General features: G+C 38.6%; 1 protein-coding gene across 1 annotated transcript in view; it reads right to left on the reverse strand.

Moving 5' to 3' along the window:
* The window catches only part of LOC136866260 (serine/arginine repetitive matrix protein 2), a 519,326-nt gene that overhangs the window by 38,252 nt on the left and 460,754 nt on the right, over positions 1–20,320 (reverse strand). The window contains exon 17 of the mRNA XM_067143064.2: positions 12,823–12,900. Within this exon, the coding sequence (XP_066999165.2) occupies positions 12,855–12,900 (46 nt within the window). The 3' untranslated portion in view covers positions 12,823–12,854. The remainder of the gene's footprint in view (positions 1–12,822; positions 12,901–20,320) is intronic.

Here is a 20,320-nt window from a genome sequence, read left to right on the forward strand (position 1 = left end):
AATCACAGAGAAGAAAGGCTGATAGGAAGGCAAGAGATTTTTCTGCAAATTTATAGTAATCAAATGTGTACTTAGATGCAAAAATGGCTGAAAATACAACAAAGAAAAATACTCGTATCCACAGTATATCAGCAAACAAGGAGCATTATTCCAAGAATATATAAATATCTTATCTTAACTGTTTTCAAAATATTATAAAACTGAATGAAGAACTTTTCACTGGTAGACTGCTCTGAATTATCAACAGTTATGGATGACAAGCAAGAAAAGTATTCAACACAGATTTTGAAGACTGTGGCCCTTTGAACTGCTTTTCCAGGGGAGATTAATAAGAAGCAAGAATAAGAGTAAGACAAGATTCTGACACTTCGAACTGTAAGGAAAATTAACACACTAAAGAGAATGGATTTGCAGAAGCAAATATAAACAGGTGTAAAGCCTATAACGGATTACTGCATGAAGTACAAGAACAAAGTAATTTTTTTATTTTGTCTCCGTAACCAAGTTTGGAGAAGAAAAAATGTAGTCAGGTGCAAGAGAATGCTGAAATAGAAACAGTAGGTGTGGCAAAGAATGGTTTTCAAATGATTTTTCCAATAAAAGGAAAACAAATAACTTATTGATCGATTGATGGTAAATCAGTCAGTCTTTTGCAAGCAAGCAGAAAACATGAAATTTGTCACTGGTGGAAGTATGAATTATTTTCACACACAAATTTGCAGAGATGGTAGTTATTTACAGTCAAATTGTTCAGGGAAAGATCTTAGCAAGTGTTATGAAAAAAACCTTTGGGACATAACTGAAGAGCATGATGTGCGAAGCATTAACACAGTTGTCCGACAAGTAGGCATTTGCCATTGGGTAGTACATTAGGTACTGTGTGGAGAGTGCCTACGACTGCTCATGTGCGATATATACCTCCACGAAAAGGATTTTTCTTGAACCTAAGGGTTCCTTATGCAGTTACTAAAAGATACAATATGTAAATTTAATGGTTTTCAGTTTGCCGAACACTAATTATAACACAACACTATAACATACTTGTAAAAAAGAAACAAGAAAGAAATTTGGTCACCTCTGAACAATAATACAAAACCAACGAAGGAATTGAAATACTATAGATAATACAGATGTCGATTCCCATAGGGAATCTGAAATATTTGTCCCAAATGAATAAATTTATAATACCAATATAAATGGTCCGTTATTGGACACTATAAATTTTCCAACCAGCTCATTCCTGGTTGCAAGCGTTTCGCCCCAGTGTGCTAAATTGGGCTCATCAGTTGGTAAATAGCACACCCACCAAGACACATGGCTACAGCATACCGTGGAGGCCACTGCATAGACTACTTGGAGCCACCGGCAGTGTCAATGCACTATGAGAGACCTTGTCTCATTTTCAAAAAATCAACATCTATATCATCTGATGGTCAGGCAGGCATCATTTTTTGAAAATGAGACAAGGTCTCTCATAGTGCATTGACACTGCCGGTGGTTCCAAGTAGCCTATGCAGTGGCCTCCACGGTACGCACTAGCCATGCGTCTTGGTGGATGTGCTATTTACCAACTGATGAACCCAACTTAGCACATTGGGGCAAAATGCTGGCAACCAGGAATGAGTTAGCTGGAAAATTTATAATGTCCAATAACGGACCAACTATATTGGTATTATACTACAGATAACCATATTATTTACAACTAGCTGCAGTCACTCCCCAGCCAATATTCAGGCAGACAGTTTTACTCGGAACACAGCAGTAATCCTATCTATTGGAGGTGAGTGACAGCAGAAGAGACAAATCACATCACAACAATGGTCAATATAATTTTACTGTTGATCATTTTTATGAGATTTCGATACTGTAGGCCTTCAGAGAATCTAATGTAAAGGGAGTATTTTCTTCTTTCATATCTTGGATGCATATCTTACATTCAGCCACTTGATGTGCTATTCTTCCGACAGTTCAAGGTGGTGCTGAAGCAGATCGAAGATTACAGTATCCTTAATGACTATAAGATCACACCATTGTGGAGGGATTCAATTTCGTTGCCGATGTGTATTCTACACAATTAGTTCTGTTCTCCAGTCTTCACAGACTTTGTTCGGAACTCCTAGACTGTAGCTGGATAGGATGACTTCAGACCAGATAGGTTTAAAACATCGCCCAAACGTCTATTTGATGTTCAAAGGCAGTGTGGCTTGGAAGACTGCTTAGTGCAGGCATTCATAAAGTGCTCCTACTATGATAAGCAACTCTGTTACCGGCACTTTATACTCTACATGTTACAAATCTCATGTTATGGTCCGTATTGAAATGTACTTAAAAGTCAAATAATAATACTAGATTATAAAATTACCTTCCAAGACCCCTCCCACTTTAGGAAACATAACTCCCTCTCCATCTGCCCGCACAAGCCAACCACATCCAATAAGACATAAACTTAACGCCCCACCCAACCCACCCCCAACTCCACACCCTCCCCCGCCAATCTCACATCGGTATAATACTAGAAGCACAAATATAAGTCATTCAAATGCTACCATGGCAACTAATTAACATTACAATAGTTGAAAAGATAAATGAAATTCACACACAACATATTTTTCTTCAACTCACCTTCATATTTAACCAAATTAACATCACAACTGTTGAAGGGGTACGTAATATTCACATACATCGTTTTATCTTCGTTCTCTCCTTCTCATTTAATTTCCTTAACATTTTATTCTCCTCTTATTTCAGACGTAACACCACAAGCTCTAGTCAACCTCACACATTTTCCTTTAGACTTTTAATACAAGAAGCTACAACCACGCCTGCCAGCTAATTATAAACATAGCTACGTTTCCTGACGAGTACTTGTCCTCACTCCTAAGTGCTTCAAGAAGTCTGTCGTCTTATCTTTTCATATAAAATTAACAGTCAAACAACTTTGGATTTTAATTTAACTACCACTAAGAGTGACTTTTATCCTAAATATTAAGCTATTGTAAGCTTCTTATGCCATCTCCAGAATAGGGCACCATATTTAACAGTTTTCATTTCATCGTAGCAATTTACATATTCTTTTTGAACTTTTAACTAAGTACTTGTTACCACATTCAAAAAACAAGACATTCGCAAAGATCTACAATAAGGATTGATTATAAGACTTTGTCATAAGAGTACTTATAACTACTATATTCTACGTGCTAGTCATTTTATACACATTTGTACCTAAAACTGTATCCTCTCATTTGTATTATAGACCTTCGTTATAAACTACGTATAAGAACAATAAGGATCCTGATCTATCTTTCTTTCAGATATGAGATTTTTAGGCTGATGATGCCCTCATTATGGGTGAAACATGTCCCTATATCTAATATGTTAAGAACTATTTCTTAAATTTAAATAAACTTAAGTATTGAATAGGTGAAATTTTATAATCTAGTATTATTATTTGATTTTATACTCTGTCGATATGTTCATCCTCGTAACCTTTTGGCAAGAGCTTCCAACTCGGTGACATGAATATGCACATCATTGTGCAGTGCAGCGTAATTGTCAATGGCAAATATTGTGCACATATTTTAAATTTAAATGTAAAACTCTTACATGCAAACCAAAACGTTTTTGCAATTGCGATCACAAAATCTGTAAGTAGAAGAATTTATACCATCTTTTGTGTGTACTACTACTGTTCAAAAAGTTAACGATGAATGATATGATGGTAATAATAATAATAATAATAATAAATAAGAAGAAGAAGAAGAAGAAGAAGAAGAACTGGAACTGTCACACTACAAGCTCATCTCGTGGAGATATTTTTGAGCACCCTCTTTAAAATCTTCTCTAGTTTGATATCCCTCTGACCTCCTGTGGAAGGAAGTTCCCTTCACGGCTGTACATAACAGTGAAGGAATTGTTGTAGGTTGAGGATTTATGCTTAGGAACAGCGAGCAATGTTGTGTTCAGCACTCTGCTGTTTTTATCATGGTTTTCAGAAAGGCTATGAAATCATTCATACAGGTAAGTTGGGAATTGTAAGGTAAGGATTTGGTGAAATGAAGTCAGGGTATGCAGCACACATCTGTCTTTGAGGCACAGCCATCCAAGGTCGATGCAAGACTGGGTAACATGATCTGAAAATTTCAGATTACATAAATCTTACACAGACATTCTGTGCATGTTGTAGTTTATTTCTGAGTTCCATTTTCATGTCTTTGTAAACTACGTCACAATAGTCGAATATTGGAAGAACAAGGGTTTCGACTAGTTTCTTCTTTAAACTGAACAGGAAAGTAAATCTGAACTTGTTTAAAGTGATCCACATGGTAAAAATTCTTCTACTTACAGATATTGTCTGATCTGACCATGAGAGGTGCTGGCCAATGATTGCTCCCAGATTTTTAAGCTCTTGCAAAAGAGCAAAACTTGGTTTTGAAGTCGTACATCAGGGATGGACTTGCGATAGTTATTGGAATTAAGTCTTGGGTGGGCAATTGCTATGGTTTGGGACTTTTTTGGTTTTAATATAAGTCCATGCTGACCATTTGCTTATGGCCTCTATCCATGTTAATTTGCTTGATTGCTGTTGAAATGTCAGTTGGTTTTGTGTGGATGTACAATTGTATGGCATCAGCATAAATGTGACGTTTACAATGTGTCAGCTGTTTAGCTAGATCACTGATAAAGACTGAAAATAACAAAGGGGCTAGGGTTGACCCTTTTGATACACCCGTTTTCACATGTTGCCACGAAGAAAAGGTACCTCAATTGATGACACATTGTTGACATTCGTATAAATAGGCTCCCATCCATTAGTCTGGTAGGAGGAACCTATGCAATAAAGTTTGGATAGGAGCAACTCATGATCTACAGAGTCAAATGCCTTGCTGAAGTCCAGTAATACTAAAATTGTCATTTTTCGCTCATCAACAGCCTGTCTTATATGATCAGTCACACTTAGTAAGGCAGTACATGTACTGTGATCCTTGGCTACAACTGACAGTATATTAATGGGTCTGCAGTCACTGTTTAGTCTAGGAGATTTTGTCTTTGGTAAAGGATGTACCAGGGCCATTTTCCAGACAGTTGGAAATACACTGTTTTGAAGGGAGAAGTTTTATATGAATTGCAATACTGAAATAATAGTGTTGATAATTTTCTTTAGCAATATAATACATATATTGTCCATGCCTGTGGATTTAGTTTTAATTTGCAAGATAGCCACTTTTACTTGTGTGGATGAGAAATAACTAAAATAAAATTTGTCTCTACCTACTGGTGGTGCGTCGTAGTTCCGGGACTGTCGAATGAAAACTACCGAATTATTCGATAGTCTTCGGTTACAACCGATCATTTCAGTTTGCATTCGGTTTTTCATTCAGATAGCAAATTCCAATTATTTCCACTAAGTAAGTAAAGTAAGGGTGTGTTCTGCCTGAAGGCAGATCCGAACCACCACAGAGGTGTACCTGAGCCGGAGTTTACGTACGGTAGGGTGGCCAGTTCCTTTCCGCTCCTCCATTCCCTTACCCCCCCCTCACCAACAGCGCGTGGCAACCCATCCACTTCTCGACCACGCCCAATGTTGCTTAACTTCGGAGATCTCACGGGATCTGGTGTTTCAACACGGCTACGGCCGTTGGCTTATTTCCACTAGTCAGTGCTGAAATCGGCCCCCACTTTTGTTAAGGTGTGAAGTCAGAGCCATTTATTATAAATGATTAGATATCTGACTCAAAGTTGTATAATGATAAGTGCAGTTTTATTATTGTGCACTTTATCAATAGATAATCATGTTATAGTTTTTATAAATACTTTCCATATACTGAACATTAACCTTAAATGAATGAAATTATTTTAAAAATAAAATACCCACTATTACTTGGTCCTAAGAAAATATGATTTTTCATTTAGTTTAGTTTGCTGTATTCACATTACTTTAATATGTGGTGTCAATACAATAAGGGGTAAACCTAACCTTCGTCTAAAATTACCTAACACTTGTTATTTTATGAACAGACGATCTTACATTCATTAACTTGTGGTTAGGGACACAAAAATGCATTTTATTTAAAATGAAACGTAATGACCACACTTATTTTAATCGGGACATTTTATCTTATTTTATAGACCAACGGAGGTATTTCAGTTTCTAATCACTTCACTCAATATTTACACTTATATCACTACCAACAAAAGAAACACACTAAAAAAATCAGCAGTTTAATACAACAATCCACATTTCCATAGTTACTAGGAAATGACTTATTACTAATTACTAGTACTACCGCAGTACAATACTACTTAACAACCGATTACAAACTGAATGAAAACTATTGAATGTTTTCATTCGATAGTCATGCTTCACAATCGGTAGTATACCGATAGTTTAAAACATTCGATATTCCCATCACTAGTGTGTTGTAATTTGCACTCAAAAGATTTTCTTTTCTTCCTTTGTTTAATTGTACATGGGAGGATACGAAATGATCATTCAAGTCATCAAGAGAAATCTCCAAATCGTCTACTCTGCCCAGTTTATTTAGTTCTACTGGGCGAGTTGGCCATGCGGTTAGGGGCGTGCTGCTGTGAGCTTGCATCCAGGAGATAGTGGGTTCGAACCCCACTGTTGGCAGCCCTGAAGATGGTTTTCCGTGGTTTCCCATTTTCACACCAGGCAAAAGCTGGGGCTGTACCTTAACTCTTAGAATACCAGAGAGCACAAAAGCGTTCCTCGGCGAGCGAGCGAAAATTGCAGGGAACGCAATAGTACTCCTTACACAAGCAGTTGTATATTTGCTTGTAGTTCTTAGTTTTCAGACAGAAAGCAGCACAATACAGGTGATCTACACTCTTCAGAACCTGCAGTTTTTAAATCTACCACAACTATCGCGCCAGTCACTTTATTTACGGAAATATGATTTTTTTCAAAGCAATCTATAGTCTGTACACCGTAATAGTTTGTGAGTTTGAAAATGGCCTCTGCCACGTGCGATGTGTTCCTGAACGATGACGATTTAGCTGAATATATTAACAGAGTCTGTGCTGAAGACAACTATATTGAGTCTGATGAAGATGTAGCTATATCAGGGTCATGTAATAATGATGTTGGTGATGTTATTTCAGAGACAGGAAGTGAGTGTAGCGATGACATTCCATAGTACAATAAACCTCGTGGTATTGTCATTACTGAAAGTGAAAGTGATGCTGATTCAGAAAGTGACGGAAATGAAGACAGTGTAGGCCGCGATGCAGGCAGTAATGACAGCAATGCCTATATGCATAATACAGTGTTTGGTGAAGTTTCAGTTGGAAATGACACATGGTTCGAGCCCTACCTGCTGTGTCTTGAAACACCCGGTCCTAAACATGCCCCCCCTGCTGATGCAGAGCCTGTGCAGTATTTTGACCTGTTCTATACTGTATACATTTTAAATTTAATTGTGAAGGAAACGAACAGGTACACAAATCAGTTCCTCTTTTCTCTAAAGCCACTGTCACCCCATTCAACAGCTCGACAATGGAGACCTGTTATTGTCACAGAAATAAAAGCCCTTGTGGCAGTATTATTGGAAATGGGTATTACAAGCAGGCCAACTATACTTTCATACTGGTCAATTAATTCAAGACAGATTCCTTGGTTCGGTACTATGTTCTCCCGCAATAGATTTCAGTTAATTCTGAAATTTTTCCACTTTATTGACAATAGTATCGTCTTTCCACCTGGCCACCCTAAATATGATCCATGTGCAAGATTTCAGCCAATAGTTGACCATGCCAATAGACTGTTCCGGTTTCACTACACACCTCATCAGCAATTAAGTGAAAATGAATCGTTTAGTGGGCAAGAAATGCCATTCATCTCTGGTGCAGTACCTCCCAAATAAGAAGCATCATAGGTGGGGCATTAAGTTTTGGATGATTTGTGACTCTGTCATCAATCACTGCCTGGGTTTTTATTTCTATAGAGGGGCTAAGAGTGATCTAGACAAGGAGAAAATTAAGAAGTTTGGCTTGGGACATGTAGTAGTTCATACATTACTGACTATGGGAAACTATTTGAAGAAAGGCTATCACGTTTTCACAGACAATTATTTTTACTAGCATTCCTTTGGCCAATTACCTATTTGAAAATGGTACTTACCTAACAGGCATTCTCAGATGCAACAGAAAAGATATTCCGCAGGGGCCGAAAGGAAAATTTGGTGTAGGACAAGAGAACTATTTTCGGAGTAATGAGATTCTTGTTGCTGGGTACCAGGGAAAAAAACCACAGAAAAATCCAGTGCTTCTTTTGTCTACACCCTGCACAGCACACACTAAAACAACAGTTAAGAGGCGTCGAGGACAGCAGGTTGAAGTAAGAAAGCCAGCTGTAGTCCTCGAATATAACAATTCAATGGGGGGAGTTGACGCATCTGACATGATGCTGTACACATACTTTGATGAGCGCTGAACACTAAAATATTGGAAGAAAGGTGGTATTTTGTATCTTTGCGCAAATGGCGTTAAATTCGTACTTGATTTATAAACAGAATACTTTGGTAAAATTAGATGGTAGGTTATTGAAAAGATGCATTGTGTGCAGCAAAAAAGATGGAGGGCCAGTAAAAAGATCACGAACTGCCTGTTTCAAGTGTATGAAGGGACTTCATGGTATCTGCGTAAGGTATCATGAGTATTAAAAGTGAACCAGCATGAAATGTGTACATTTGTATAGTGAAATATATTTTTAAAATTAGAAACTTTAGTGCCTAGGATACTGAAATTTTGCAAATAGTGAACCAAGAGCATGTACTTGCAGACAATATTAATTTTCAGTGCATAATATTAATTTTGATTTGTGTTTTTTTAATCTCAATTTTGACTTTTCAATTTTCATTTTGATAATTATTAAACTAATATTTTTTAATATATTTTATAGCGTTAATATAACATAGCTTGTAAATTTAAAAAAATGTAAAGCAACTCCTTTTCTATGATAAGTAAAAATTTTGAAGGCATATCTTCAATAATAATCAAGTTATAATGATTTAATAATAATAATAATAATAATGTTATTTGTTTTACGTCCCACTAACTACTTTTTCAGGTCTTCGGAGACGCCGAGGTGCCGGAATTTAGTCCCGCAGGAGTTCTTTTACGTGCCAGTAAATCTACCGACATGGGGCTGTCGTATTTGAGCACCTTCAAATACTACCGGACTGAGCCAGGATCGAACCTGCCAAGTTGGGGTTAGAAGGCCAGCGCCTTAACCATCTGAGCCACTCAGCCCGGCTATAATGATTTTACTGAAACATTGCAATTTCTTAAAAATAAGCCTGGTATTCTTCGCATAGACCACCTATAAGCGACTGGTACTAAAAGGGTTAATGAAGGCCATGGCTGCTTCCTTCCCACTCCTAGGCCTTTCCTATCCCATGTTGCCATTAGACATATCTGTGTCGGTGCAAAGTAAAGCAAATAGCAAAAAAATTTATTTAGTCCAAATAGGTGGATTGACTTCCATTAAGTAGTGGGTCTTATGTCAGATTTTATGATCTCATGGGCATAACATAGTCGAACGTTTCTTACTGTCGAGTCATTTTATTACATAATCAGCTGCAGTAGATCAAGTTTTAATCTGTCGGAGAATGTCTATACGTCCTATGAGCTGTGTCCTGCTTAGCCATCATTCCTCTAATACACTGAAGAAAATGGAAATTGCAACACCCAGAAGGAGTGGTGCTACATTACTGCAACTGAACATGCAGGACGAGTGTTCGGTTGTGATTCGATGATTACACTTTCAGGTCCCTCTGACCGCAAGTTTGGACAACAATCAATACAGGATGTGCCCACCACGAGCTGCAATACATTGATGAATTTGTCGAGGCATGGAGTCAATAAGGCTCTGGATCGCTTCCCGAGGAATTGTGGCCCATGCTTGCTGCACTGCAGGGTCAGTTGTTCCATGCTTGCTGCACTGCACAGGTCAGTTGTTCCAGAGTTCTGGGTGGCTGAGGACGCCTGGCCAGTTGTCGCCCCATCATGTCCCACACATGCTCAATAGGACTGAGGTCCACGGACCTGGCGGGCCATTCTAAGGTTGTGATGTCGTGGAGAGCTTCTCTGGAGATGCGTGTAGTGTAAACCCGGGCATTGTCCTGCTGAAACATCCCATTAGCAATGTTCGCCATCATAGGGACAACCACTGGATTGAGTACCCTATCCACGTACTGTCGAGCAGTCATGGTGCCCTCAACAAGCACTAATTGTAATTTCACATTAAAGCCAATAGCTCCCCAGACCATAATGCTTGGTGTTGGCCCTGTGTGCCTCTCTACAATAAGATCCGGTACGTCGGCGCACACAATTCTGGTGATCACTGAGGGCAAGACAGAAGCACGATTCATCACTAAAGACGACCCTATGCCATTCGTCGATCCATGTCGATCTTTCTCAACACCAGGCCAGCCTTACACGTCGCTGTTGTGAGGTCAATGGAACACCTTCTGCAGGGACACGGGCTCGTAAGCCTACTGCATGCAGGCGATTACCAACTGTTTGTTGTGTAACGTGGGGTGCCACAGCTCCTCGAATTTGCGCTGCTGTTGCATGGAGTTCCATCCGGGCCAACCAAATGATGCGGCAATCCTCTCTCACAGTTTTCCGTCGCGCTGGGCCTGTGCCAAGTCTACGAGTGTGGGTACCTTCATTTGACCACTGCTGTCATACATGTTGTACCGTAGATGCCTGTCGGCCAACACGTGCAGCGACAGTCCTTAGCGATAATCCAGTCTCACACAGCCCAATTATCCGAGCCCTCTCAAATGGCAACAGTTATTGATAGCACGCTCTTCTCTGTTGTCGAGGCATGTTTGACAGGGAACACTTCACTGCACAGACTGCAAGTCAACTACGCTACACCAGAGTCCGTATACTGGAGTTGATTCCTCCACGACCAATCACGTGGGGAGACCTGTAGCAACAATCCAATGGGTCTGAAAATTTGAACGTTTACATACCTACACGGCATCGTTCCATATCTTGAAAATCAACACAAACGACCAATGCCTTCATGGTGTTGCAATTTCCATTTTCTTAACTGTATCATCATTTAACTATGGGGAGAGTCTTTTACAGAAATGTGCTGTTCATAGAGGGGCGTGTTTGTCAAAATATATAGTACCATGTTATTGAAAGTGATGACTGATGACAATGTCATCGATACTAGCTTTATAAATTACCTCATGCCACGGCATCGAAAAAGTGCCTTCCAATAATTTTTCGTTGTCAATATGGCTATAGTCTCTGTAAGTCACGTACTCTGGTTTATGTCGGGGCATGTTAGTCCATAAATCATAAAGATGTCATAATTTACACAAGTGATTTTCTTTTATTTCTTTGTTTAATTGTACATGTGAAGATACGAAGTGATCATTCAAGTCATCAAGAGAAATCTCCAAATTGTCTTCCTTGTCCAGTTTATTTAGCCCAAAATGGAGGATTGACTTCCATAAAGTAGCAGGTCTTCTGTCCGATTTTATGATGTCATGGGCATAGCATAGTTGAACGTTTCTCAGTGTCCGAGTCGTTTTATTATGTAATCATCTGCAGGAGATAAAAGTTTTCCTCTGTTGGGTAATGTTTATACTTCCTATGAGCTGTGTCCCACTTAGCCATCATTGCTCTAATATCATCATTTAAATGTGGGGAGAGTCTTTTACAGACACGTACTGTTCATAGAGGGACGTGTTTGTAAAAAATATATTGTTATTGAAAGTGATGACAACGTCATCGATACTAGCTTTATAAATTACCTCATGCCTCGGCATCCAAAAAGCACCTTCCAATAATTTTTCGTTGTCAATACGGCTATAGACTCTGTAAGTCACGTACTTAGGTTTATGTTGGGGCACTGCAGTCCTTAATTCATAAAGATAATATCATTGGTTGACAGTCCGGGAGCAGATGTCTGCCCGTGATGTAATACTCTGCCAGGGTTGTTTGTTACTATTAGGTATAGTAGTGTGTGTGAAGTTTTAGTGTGAGAGACAGTGTATGTAATTACCAATGATACTTTCTCATTGTGTTGTGACAGGGTAAATGGATCCATGGTCAGACTGGTTCCCTGAATGAAATTCTCTACATTTTTACTTATAGCGCTATAAGAATAGTCTTGTGTACACAAGTATAATCAACAACAAAGACATGCTGAGGCAATGAAATCAATGTAGGCAGATACACAAGTGCCTGAATATACAAAAGCATTGTGGAGTTGTAGCCATGAAGCATTTATGCAAGCAAAGGATGAGCATATCAAATGTATACAATAAAAAACAATTCCATGGCCATGTGACAGTTGTATTTCTGTTAGGAACTTTAGCAACTGGTTGTTATAAACAAACACTTGTCAATTGCCAGAGGGAAAACAGGATAAAGGGCTCTTTTAAATACTGAAAAATAATATTGATGTAATTACTATATGAGTAAGTTAGTTGCAAATGTACTTCTTATAAAGCCCTCATGCTTTTGAGCTAATTTACTTACATCCTGCAGGTTGCATTTGATTGCTAACCTGCAGAGGTGGAAAGGGAGCAAGAAAAACTGCAAAGGAGGTAATTATGGGTTGGAAATGCATATTTAATTTTGTTATATGCTTGAATTATTAATGTTACAACATTAAATATTGCAGAGATGGGAAACTTTCACAACACTCATTGAATGGTAAGAAATGTCAATACTTTTAATACTACCACAATATTCCAGAGAGTAAATCATCAGTGACTGTGAGTAATGAATTCTTGTAAGCTATGAACGTATACATTTTCCACCCATACTTACCAAACTTACAATGATTCCTCTGATCTCCCTTATCACTTGTCCAACTTTGTAAAAGAAGTCTTTCTGGGCGCCGAGAAGCTGAAACAAAATTTTTCTCCTGTACCATAAATCATGTAACTACTCAGGTCTTCACCAGACAAGAAAAATGACCATCTTCAGATTTAAAAAAATTATGGATTTTTAATCATGACATAGCAAGAAATCAAACAGATTATCTGTATAATTACAACACCTAAAATTCTAGTATTATGCTAGCCGTCCTTACAAGCTAGCAGCAATATTAGGCATCAATGGAGAAATAAATTAATAGAGCATAAAGAATGTGCTGTAAGAAGTAACAATGCTATTCAGTGCTCGATAAAAGAATAAAATTTAAAAGAAATATGTTGTTAGGTTCAAAAATAACAAAAATGATTAATTATCTTGTGGTGGTGATGATGATCGTATCCAATTCACCTCAAATGCTTAAGTTGTTCCAGCATGAAGACTAAACCACCCATCAATAATCAATAAAACATACACAGTGGGATTAAAAATATAATCATAAACATAAATTTTAACATTATAAAATATAGCATTGTCACCGACTGTGTTAAAATCTTCACGCCGAGTTTCCACAGGACAATTTGTGCAATGGTACAGATGCTCCGGGTCTTGAAAAGCACCGTGACTACAAGCACCATTTTGTGAACAGCAACCCCCACCCCCGCTTCGCTTAATTTTTAAAGGGTTACCTCGGTTCCTGCCATACCAGTTCTTATACTGTTATCCTGTTCATTCTCCATCATACTGGCCATGGTTGTGAGATATGAGTTTGAGTCCCCTCAGATGGCCTATCCCAGTCCGGTAGAGTTGACACTAGCTGCTAGTACCGGTTCCAGAGAGCGCTTGGTTTAGATGTTGCAGGCTTCAATCTGTATATGGAACTCTTCCACGATATGAAATGCTGTCTTCTTGCTTGGTGGCCATACGGAGGAAGATTATTATCCATATCTTGTTTAGAGTGTGTGTGTGTTTTTCAAAGCTGTATTTCGAACAACTGAAGAATGTACCAGTACTCCCCAAGCGGACCATGTTAACATCCTAAATAAGCTATTCTAACCTTCATGTTGACAGAATGTCAGTATCCTTTAAATGGGAATGAACGCTCAAGTTGAACTCGAAGGCAGTATTTGTAGTATTTAAGTTTAGAAAGTTGTCTTTGTAGTACATGGATAGAGTGCTGAAGTAGGTTTGTGCCTGGATTCCATGTCTTCAAATAACTTAGACTGTGCTCCAACACCAAGATCATCAACACACAAAATGTCCTGGATGTCATGACAGGAAAGTTGATAGTTCATGTATATATTAAGAGGATTGATGCAAGGACACTACCCTGCAGGTGGCCATGTTTTTTATTCCTCCAACAACTCTCTTTACCTTTAAGTCTCATCTGGAATCTATCCTCAAGTTCTTAAATGATGCTATGATGATACTTAATAACTACAAATATATCAGTACAAACACTTAAGATGTTTTAAGATTGAGCTAGTTTAACCCTTATACAGAGATGCTCCTTTTGTTTTGCTAGTGGTTTAATGTCACACTAATACATTCATTTGAAAAATCAAGGACAGGAAATGGCTAGGAAGGCACAGTCCCAGCATTTGCCTAACATGAAAATGGGAAATCACAGAAAGCCATTTTCAGGGTTGTCGATGGTAGGATTCAAACCCACCAAGTTCACAGGTATGCCACCAAAGAGATACTGAGCTGATTACCATCTTTTACTTCGACTTTTAACATATTTGTGTAGTATTTCATTTAAACAAACATTGTGTTAATATTTGTCCAAAAACTAGAAATTTTAAAACGTCAGGCTCTAATACACAGTACTTCTAAAATATTTCAGCTAGACATTGAGAAACAAAAATTTCAATATGAAACATTATACTGTACCATGTCCCTATCCAGAAAGTATTAACATCATCGAATAAAAAATAAACACACTTACAAGCACGCATCGAACAACAGTAGTTTTAGCATTGAATTTTTAAGTCACGCGAGCAACTATTATAACTAAATTATTACGATGATTTATTTGGGATGATGTTGAAGAGGTAGGAAGAGGGTGAAATCCAGTGTCAGTATATAGCCTACTCTTACACGTTATAATTCTCATATTTTGGTCCGTATTGAATTGTACACTGAAGTCAAAGAAATATTCATGTTTATTCAATTCCACCTATTCAATACATAAAGAGTAATTTTAATAGTCTATACAACCACTGTAGACCAACTGCTCCTACTGCTAGTATCATTTCTATGGTGACCTCGTCAATTCCAGCTGCCTTGCCTCGTTTCATTCTTTTAGTGGCCCACTCAATCTCTGCCATGGACACCTTGTTTTCCTTATCTTCCATCTGTACTAACTCTGGGACTTGTTTTGCCCCCCACCCCCACTTTTTTTTTTACTTAATAAGTTTTAATTCTTAATTAAAATTACTCTTTATGTATTGAATAGGTGGAATTCAATAAACATTAATATTTCTTTGACTTTAGCCTACTGTTGTCGAACAAGGCCTGCTCAAGGTTTAATTTCTCAATCAAAAGATGAGAGATTTGGAATTGAATCCAGGCTTCAGGCACTTCAAGTGATTAGAAATTGAATACCGTCACCTCTCCTATCCTGCCAGCCAAAATTCAGATGGTGAAAATGTTTTCCAAAAAAGGAACTCGAATCGGATTACCACGGTGTCATGGAACATACAGACTTGACACTGAACTGGCTAACCACAGTGTAAGATCACACAGACTATACTGATGAAAGAAAAAGTGAACCACATTAGCTCTAGTTCCAATGACGACTACGAAAATGGCAGTGCAATCAAAAGAGGAAGAAGAGGAGAAAGAGAAGGCATGAATGATCCAACTGTGCTAATAGAGAGGATATGGACAGAGGACGATAACAAAGTTGAACATTTGTTTTGTAGATCGTGGAGTGAACACTAGTGCTTCACGGAGGCTAGGAAATAATCCTAGAGTGATTGATGCTATATCAAAGTTTCTTGGTGACAAGTATTTTTCTGTATGATCACTTTAGACACCAAAGACTAAGCAAAGTGTTTGTTAGATGATCTGAATGGAAGCAAAATGAAATGAGGCACACTGTGGTACAACTGTACTAGTGATGAATTTTATTATTACAACTTCCCCCATGCGGAGGCTGCCACAAGGACAAAGTATGTCGACTACACAGTATTTTGTCTAATCACCACAAGGCTCAGGAATAAATTTGCAATACCGTTCTTCAGATGTTATATAGATGATTATGGAGCATGGTCACTGAACCTCGTATTGCAGCGATAGCGATGTCATGAAGTCTTGTCCGGCTGAGATCGAGAGAATCCCATAGCTGTACAATAAATTTAGGGATTGTGCCTCGAGCTCCGATCATGAGTTCATGGACGGAGATATTGTCTAGGTGATATTTATCTTTATAGTAGTTTACAATTGGCTGGTAAATTGACTTCTTTTCGGCGTCCACCTCTTCGGCCTGGCCAACGTGCGACTCAAAGTGTATCGTGGGATCTAAGATTAGTCCTTGCTTGCTAGCTGGTTGAAAGGCTATCATGTCAATACGCCTGTTACTCCCATCGGTAGCTAGGCCAGAGACACTGAGTTATATATTCTAACGGGACAACTAAAGAAAACTGGCATTAGGTCATACTGGTCAAAAATTATCGGAACCAGTGTAACAGTGAGTTATACCTCGTTACTAGGAGAAATCGAAGAACCAGATTTAGTACAGATGGAAGATAAGGAAAATGAGGTGTCCATGGCAGAGATTGAGTGGGCCACTAAAAGAATGAAACGAAGCAAGGCAGCTGGAATTGACAAGGTCACCATAGAAATGATACTAGCAGCAGGAGCAGTTGGTCTACTGTGGTTGTATAGACTCTTCAGAGAGATATGGAGAGAAAAAAATGTTCTAAAAGAGTGGATGAAAGAGGTCATTATATGAATTTTCAAGAAAGGGGACAGGAAGAAATATGAAAATTACAGAGGAGTGACACTGATACCTTATACAGCTAAGATCCTTGAAAGAATTTTGGATAAACGAATAAGAGACAGAGTAGAGGGAAAATTGGCAGAACACCAGTATGGACTCAGAAGAGGCAGGTTCATATTTGACCCAATATTTACACTGCATCAAAAGATGGAAAGGTATTGGGAATATGGGAAGGACATGGTAGAAACATTTCTAGATATCGAAAAGGCATATGACAGTGTCCCAAGGAATTTGGTATGAAAAACATTGACAGAAGCACAGATTGGGAATGAAACATTGCAGATGGTAATAGCATTGTATCAAAATTGCAAAAGCTTTGTTAGAACCAAAGTGGGTCAAACTGAGTAGTTCAGAGTTGAGACAGGCTTAAGACAGAGAAGTGTATTGTCTCCCTTACTCTTCATTATCATCATGGATAGAATTCTACATAATATCAAGGAGAAGACGATGGGAGAGCAAGTAAAGTCTATCCTCTTTGCTGATGACATTGTAGTTTGGGGAGATAATGAAGAGGAATTACAGACACAAGTGGACTTATGGAATGAGGAGATAAGAAATTTTGGAATGAAGATTAGTACTGTTAAAAGCAAGACTTTGATCATGACGAGAGGTAACAGAAAATCCAGGGTAGTGATAAAAATAGGAAATGAACCTCTTGAAGTAGTGAAAATTTTTAAATATTTGGGCAGCTTGATGTCACAAGAATTTGGATGGAGAAATTGATTTAAGAATACAGCAGTCTGCAAGTTTCTACCAGTGTGTGAGAGACATTGTATGGAACAAAGATGTGCCAATGAAGTACAAGAAGGTTTTATACTCATCCTATTATAAACCTATACTGACCAATGCTTGAGCAGCCTGGACGTTGACTAAGTGGAACCAAAGGACGATACAAGCAACAAGGTTCTTGAGGAGCATACAGGGAAAGACAAAACAAGATAGAATACGAAACGAGGAAATAAGGAGAAGCGTGGGAGTGCGTAAACTTCAAGAAGAGATTGATATAGCATAGCTAAAATGGTTTTGGACACATGAAGAGAATGCCAGGAGAGAGAATACCAAAGAGAACATTCATGGATACAGAGACTGGAAAGAGGCCTGAGGGACAGCCTAGATGGAGCAGCTCTGTTGTGGACTGCATTGCAAATAGAGAGTTGATAGTAATAAAGTACTAGAAGAGGAATGGTGGTAAGATTGAGTAAGGTGGAGGGCTTTGGTACACTACCCTATCCAGAGAAAATTTGGAAAAGGGAATGAATGAAGAAGAAGAAATGAGTTGAATGGTTTGCAATAATAAGTAGATTTCTTCACTTCTATGATGACAACTTCACTACACAGACTGATAAACTCAGGAAAATTCGACCAGTGATCGGCTATATGGAAACCAAATTCTTGCAAATTTATAATGGGACAAGATGTGCTGTGGATGCCAGCCTCATCAAGTTCTATGACTGCTTACATTACGTCCAATTCAACCCTTCTAAGTTTGCTAGGTTTGGCATCAAAGTGAGAGAGTGGGACAGGGTATTGTTTTGCATTTAGGATATACACAGGGCATGACAAGGTTCAATGGGCATTCATCCCGACAACTCTCCTATATACTGTTGGAAGGAGGTTTACATGCAGTAGGTACTGTAAAGAAAAATAGGAAGAATATAAACACGGATTTCAGGGCAGTGCAACTTCAGAAAGGTGAAGCAATGGCTGAAAGTAGCAAGAATGTTCTGGTGGTGAAGTGGTGAGACTGTGTTCTTTTCACGGTACATACATTTAGTTATTTATTACTTACCAATTTATGGGTTGCCAAACATAGTATACCATACCAACATACATACATTATCATTATGGACTGTTATGCCTTTCAGCGTTCAGTCTGCAAGCCTCTGAGAATTTACTAAACGTCGCCACAATCCTCGATTTGCAACTAGTGTTGTGGCCTCATTTACTTCTATACCTCTTATCTTTAAATCGTTAGAAACCGAGTCTAACCATCGTCGTCTTGGTCTCCCTCTACTTCTCTTACCCTCCATAACAGAGTCCATTATTCTCCTAGGTAACAACCTAAATACTTGAAAATATCGAACTGTTCTAGCTTTGTATCACCAATCTGACATTCAATTCCGTTGAATTTCTTACCTACTGACATCAATTTAAACTTCGAGAGGCTAATATTCATACCATACTCATTGCACCTACTTTCAAGTTCCAAGATATTACACTGCAGGCTTTCGGCACAGTCTGACATTAAGACCAAGTCATCAGCATAGGCCAAACTGCTTACTATATTTCCACCTAACTGAATCCTTCCCTGCCATTTTATACCTTTCAGCAGATGATCCATATAAACTACGAACAGCAAAGGTGAAAGATTACAGCCTTGTCTAACCCCTGTAAGTACCCTGAACCAAGAACTCATTCTACCATCAATTCTCACTGAAGCCCAATTGTTAACATAAATGCCTTTGATTGATTTTAATAATCTACCTTTAATTCCATAGTCCCCCAGTATGGCGAACATCTTTTCCCTCGGTACCCTGTCATATGCTTTCTCTAGATCTACGAAACATAAAAACACAACTGCCTATTCCTCTCGTAGCATTTTTCAATTACCTGGCGCATACTGAAAATCTGATCCTGACAGCCTCTCTATGGTCTGAAACCACACTGGTTTTCATCCAACTTCCTCTCAACGACTGATCGCACTCTCCCTTCCAAGATGCCAGTGAATACTTTGCCTGGTATACTAATCAATGAGATACCTCGATAGTTGTTGCAATCCTTCCTGTTCCCTTGCTTATAGATAGGTGCAATTACTGCTTTTGTCCAATCTGAAGGTACCTTACCAACACTCCACGCTAATTTTACTACTCTATGAAGCCATTTCATCCCCGCCTTCCCACTATAATTCACCATTTCAGGTTTAATTTCATCTATTCCAGCTGCCTTATGACAATGGAGTTTATTTACCATCCTTTCCACTTCCTCAAGCGTAATTTCACCAACATCATTTTCCTCCTCCCCATGAGCTTAGCTGTTTGCAACACCACCATGATGATTTCCTTTTACATTGAGAAGATGTTCAAAATATTCCCTCCACCTCTCCAGTGATTCCCTGGGATCTATTATGAGTTCACCTGAATTACTCAAAACAATGTTCATTTCCTTTTTCCCTCCCTTCCTAAGATTCTTTATTACTGTCCAGAAAGGTTTCCCTGCTGCTTGACCTAGCCTTTCCAGGTTATTACCAAAATCTTCCCACGACTTCTTTTTGGATTCAACAACTATTTGTTTCGCTCTGTTTCTTTCATCTACGTACCAATCCCTGTCATCCTCGGCCCTTGTTTGGAGCCATTTCTGATAAGCCTTCTTTTTACGTTTACAGGCTGCTCTCACTTCATCATTCCACCAAGATGTTCGCCTTTTCCCATCTTTACACACAGTTGTTCC

The sequence above is a fragment of the Anabrus simplex genome, chromosome 3 (genome assembly GCF_040414725.1).
Source record: "Anabrus simplex isolate iqAnaSimp1 chromosome 3, ASM4041472v1, whole genome shotgun sequence".
NCBI lineage: Eukaryota > Metazoa > Arthropoda > Insecta > Orthoptera > Tettigoniidae > Anabrus > Anabrus simplex.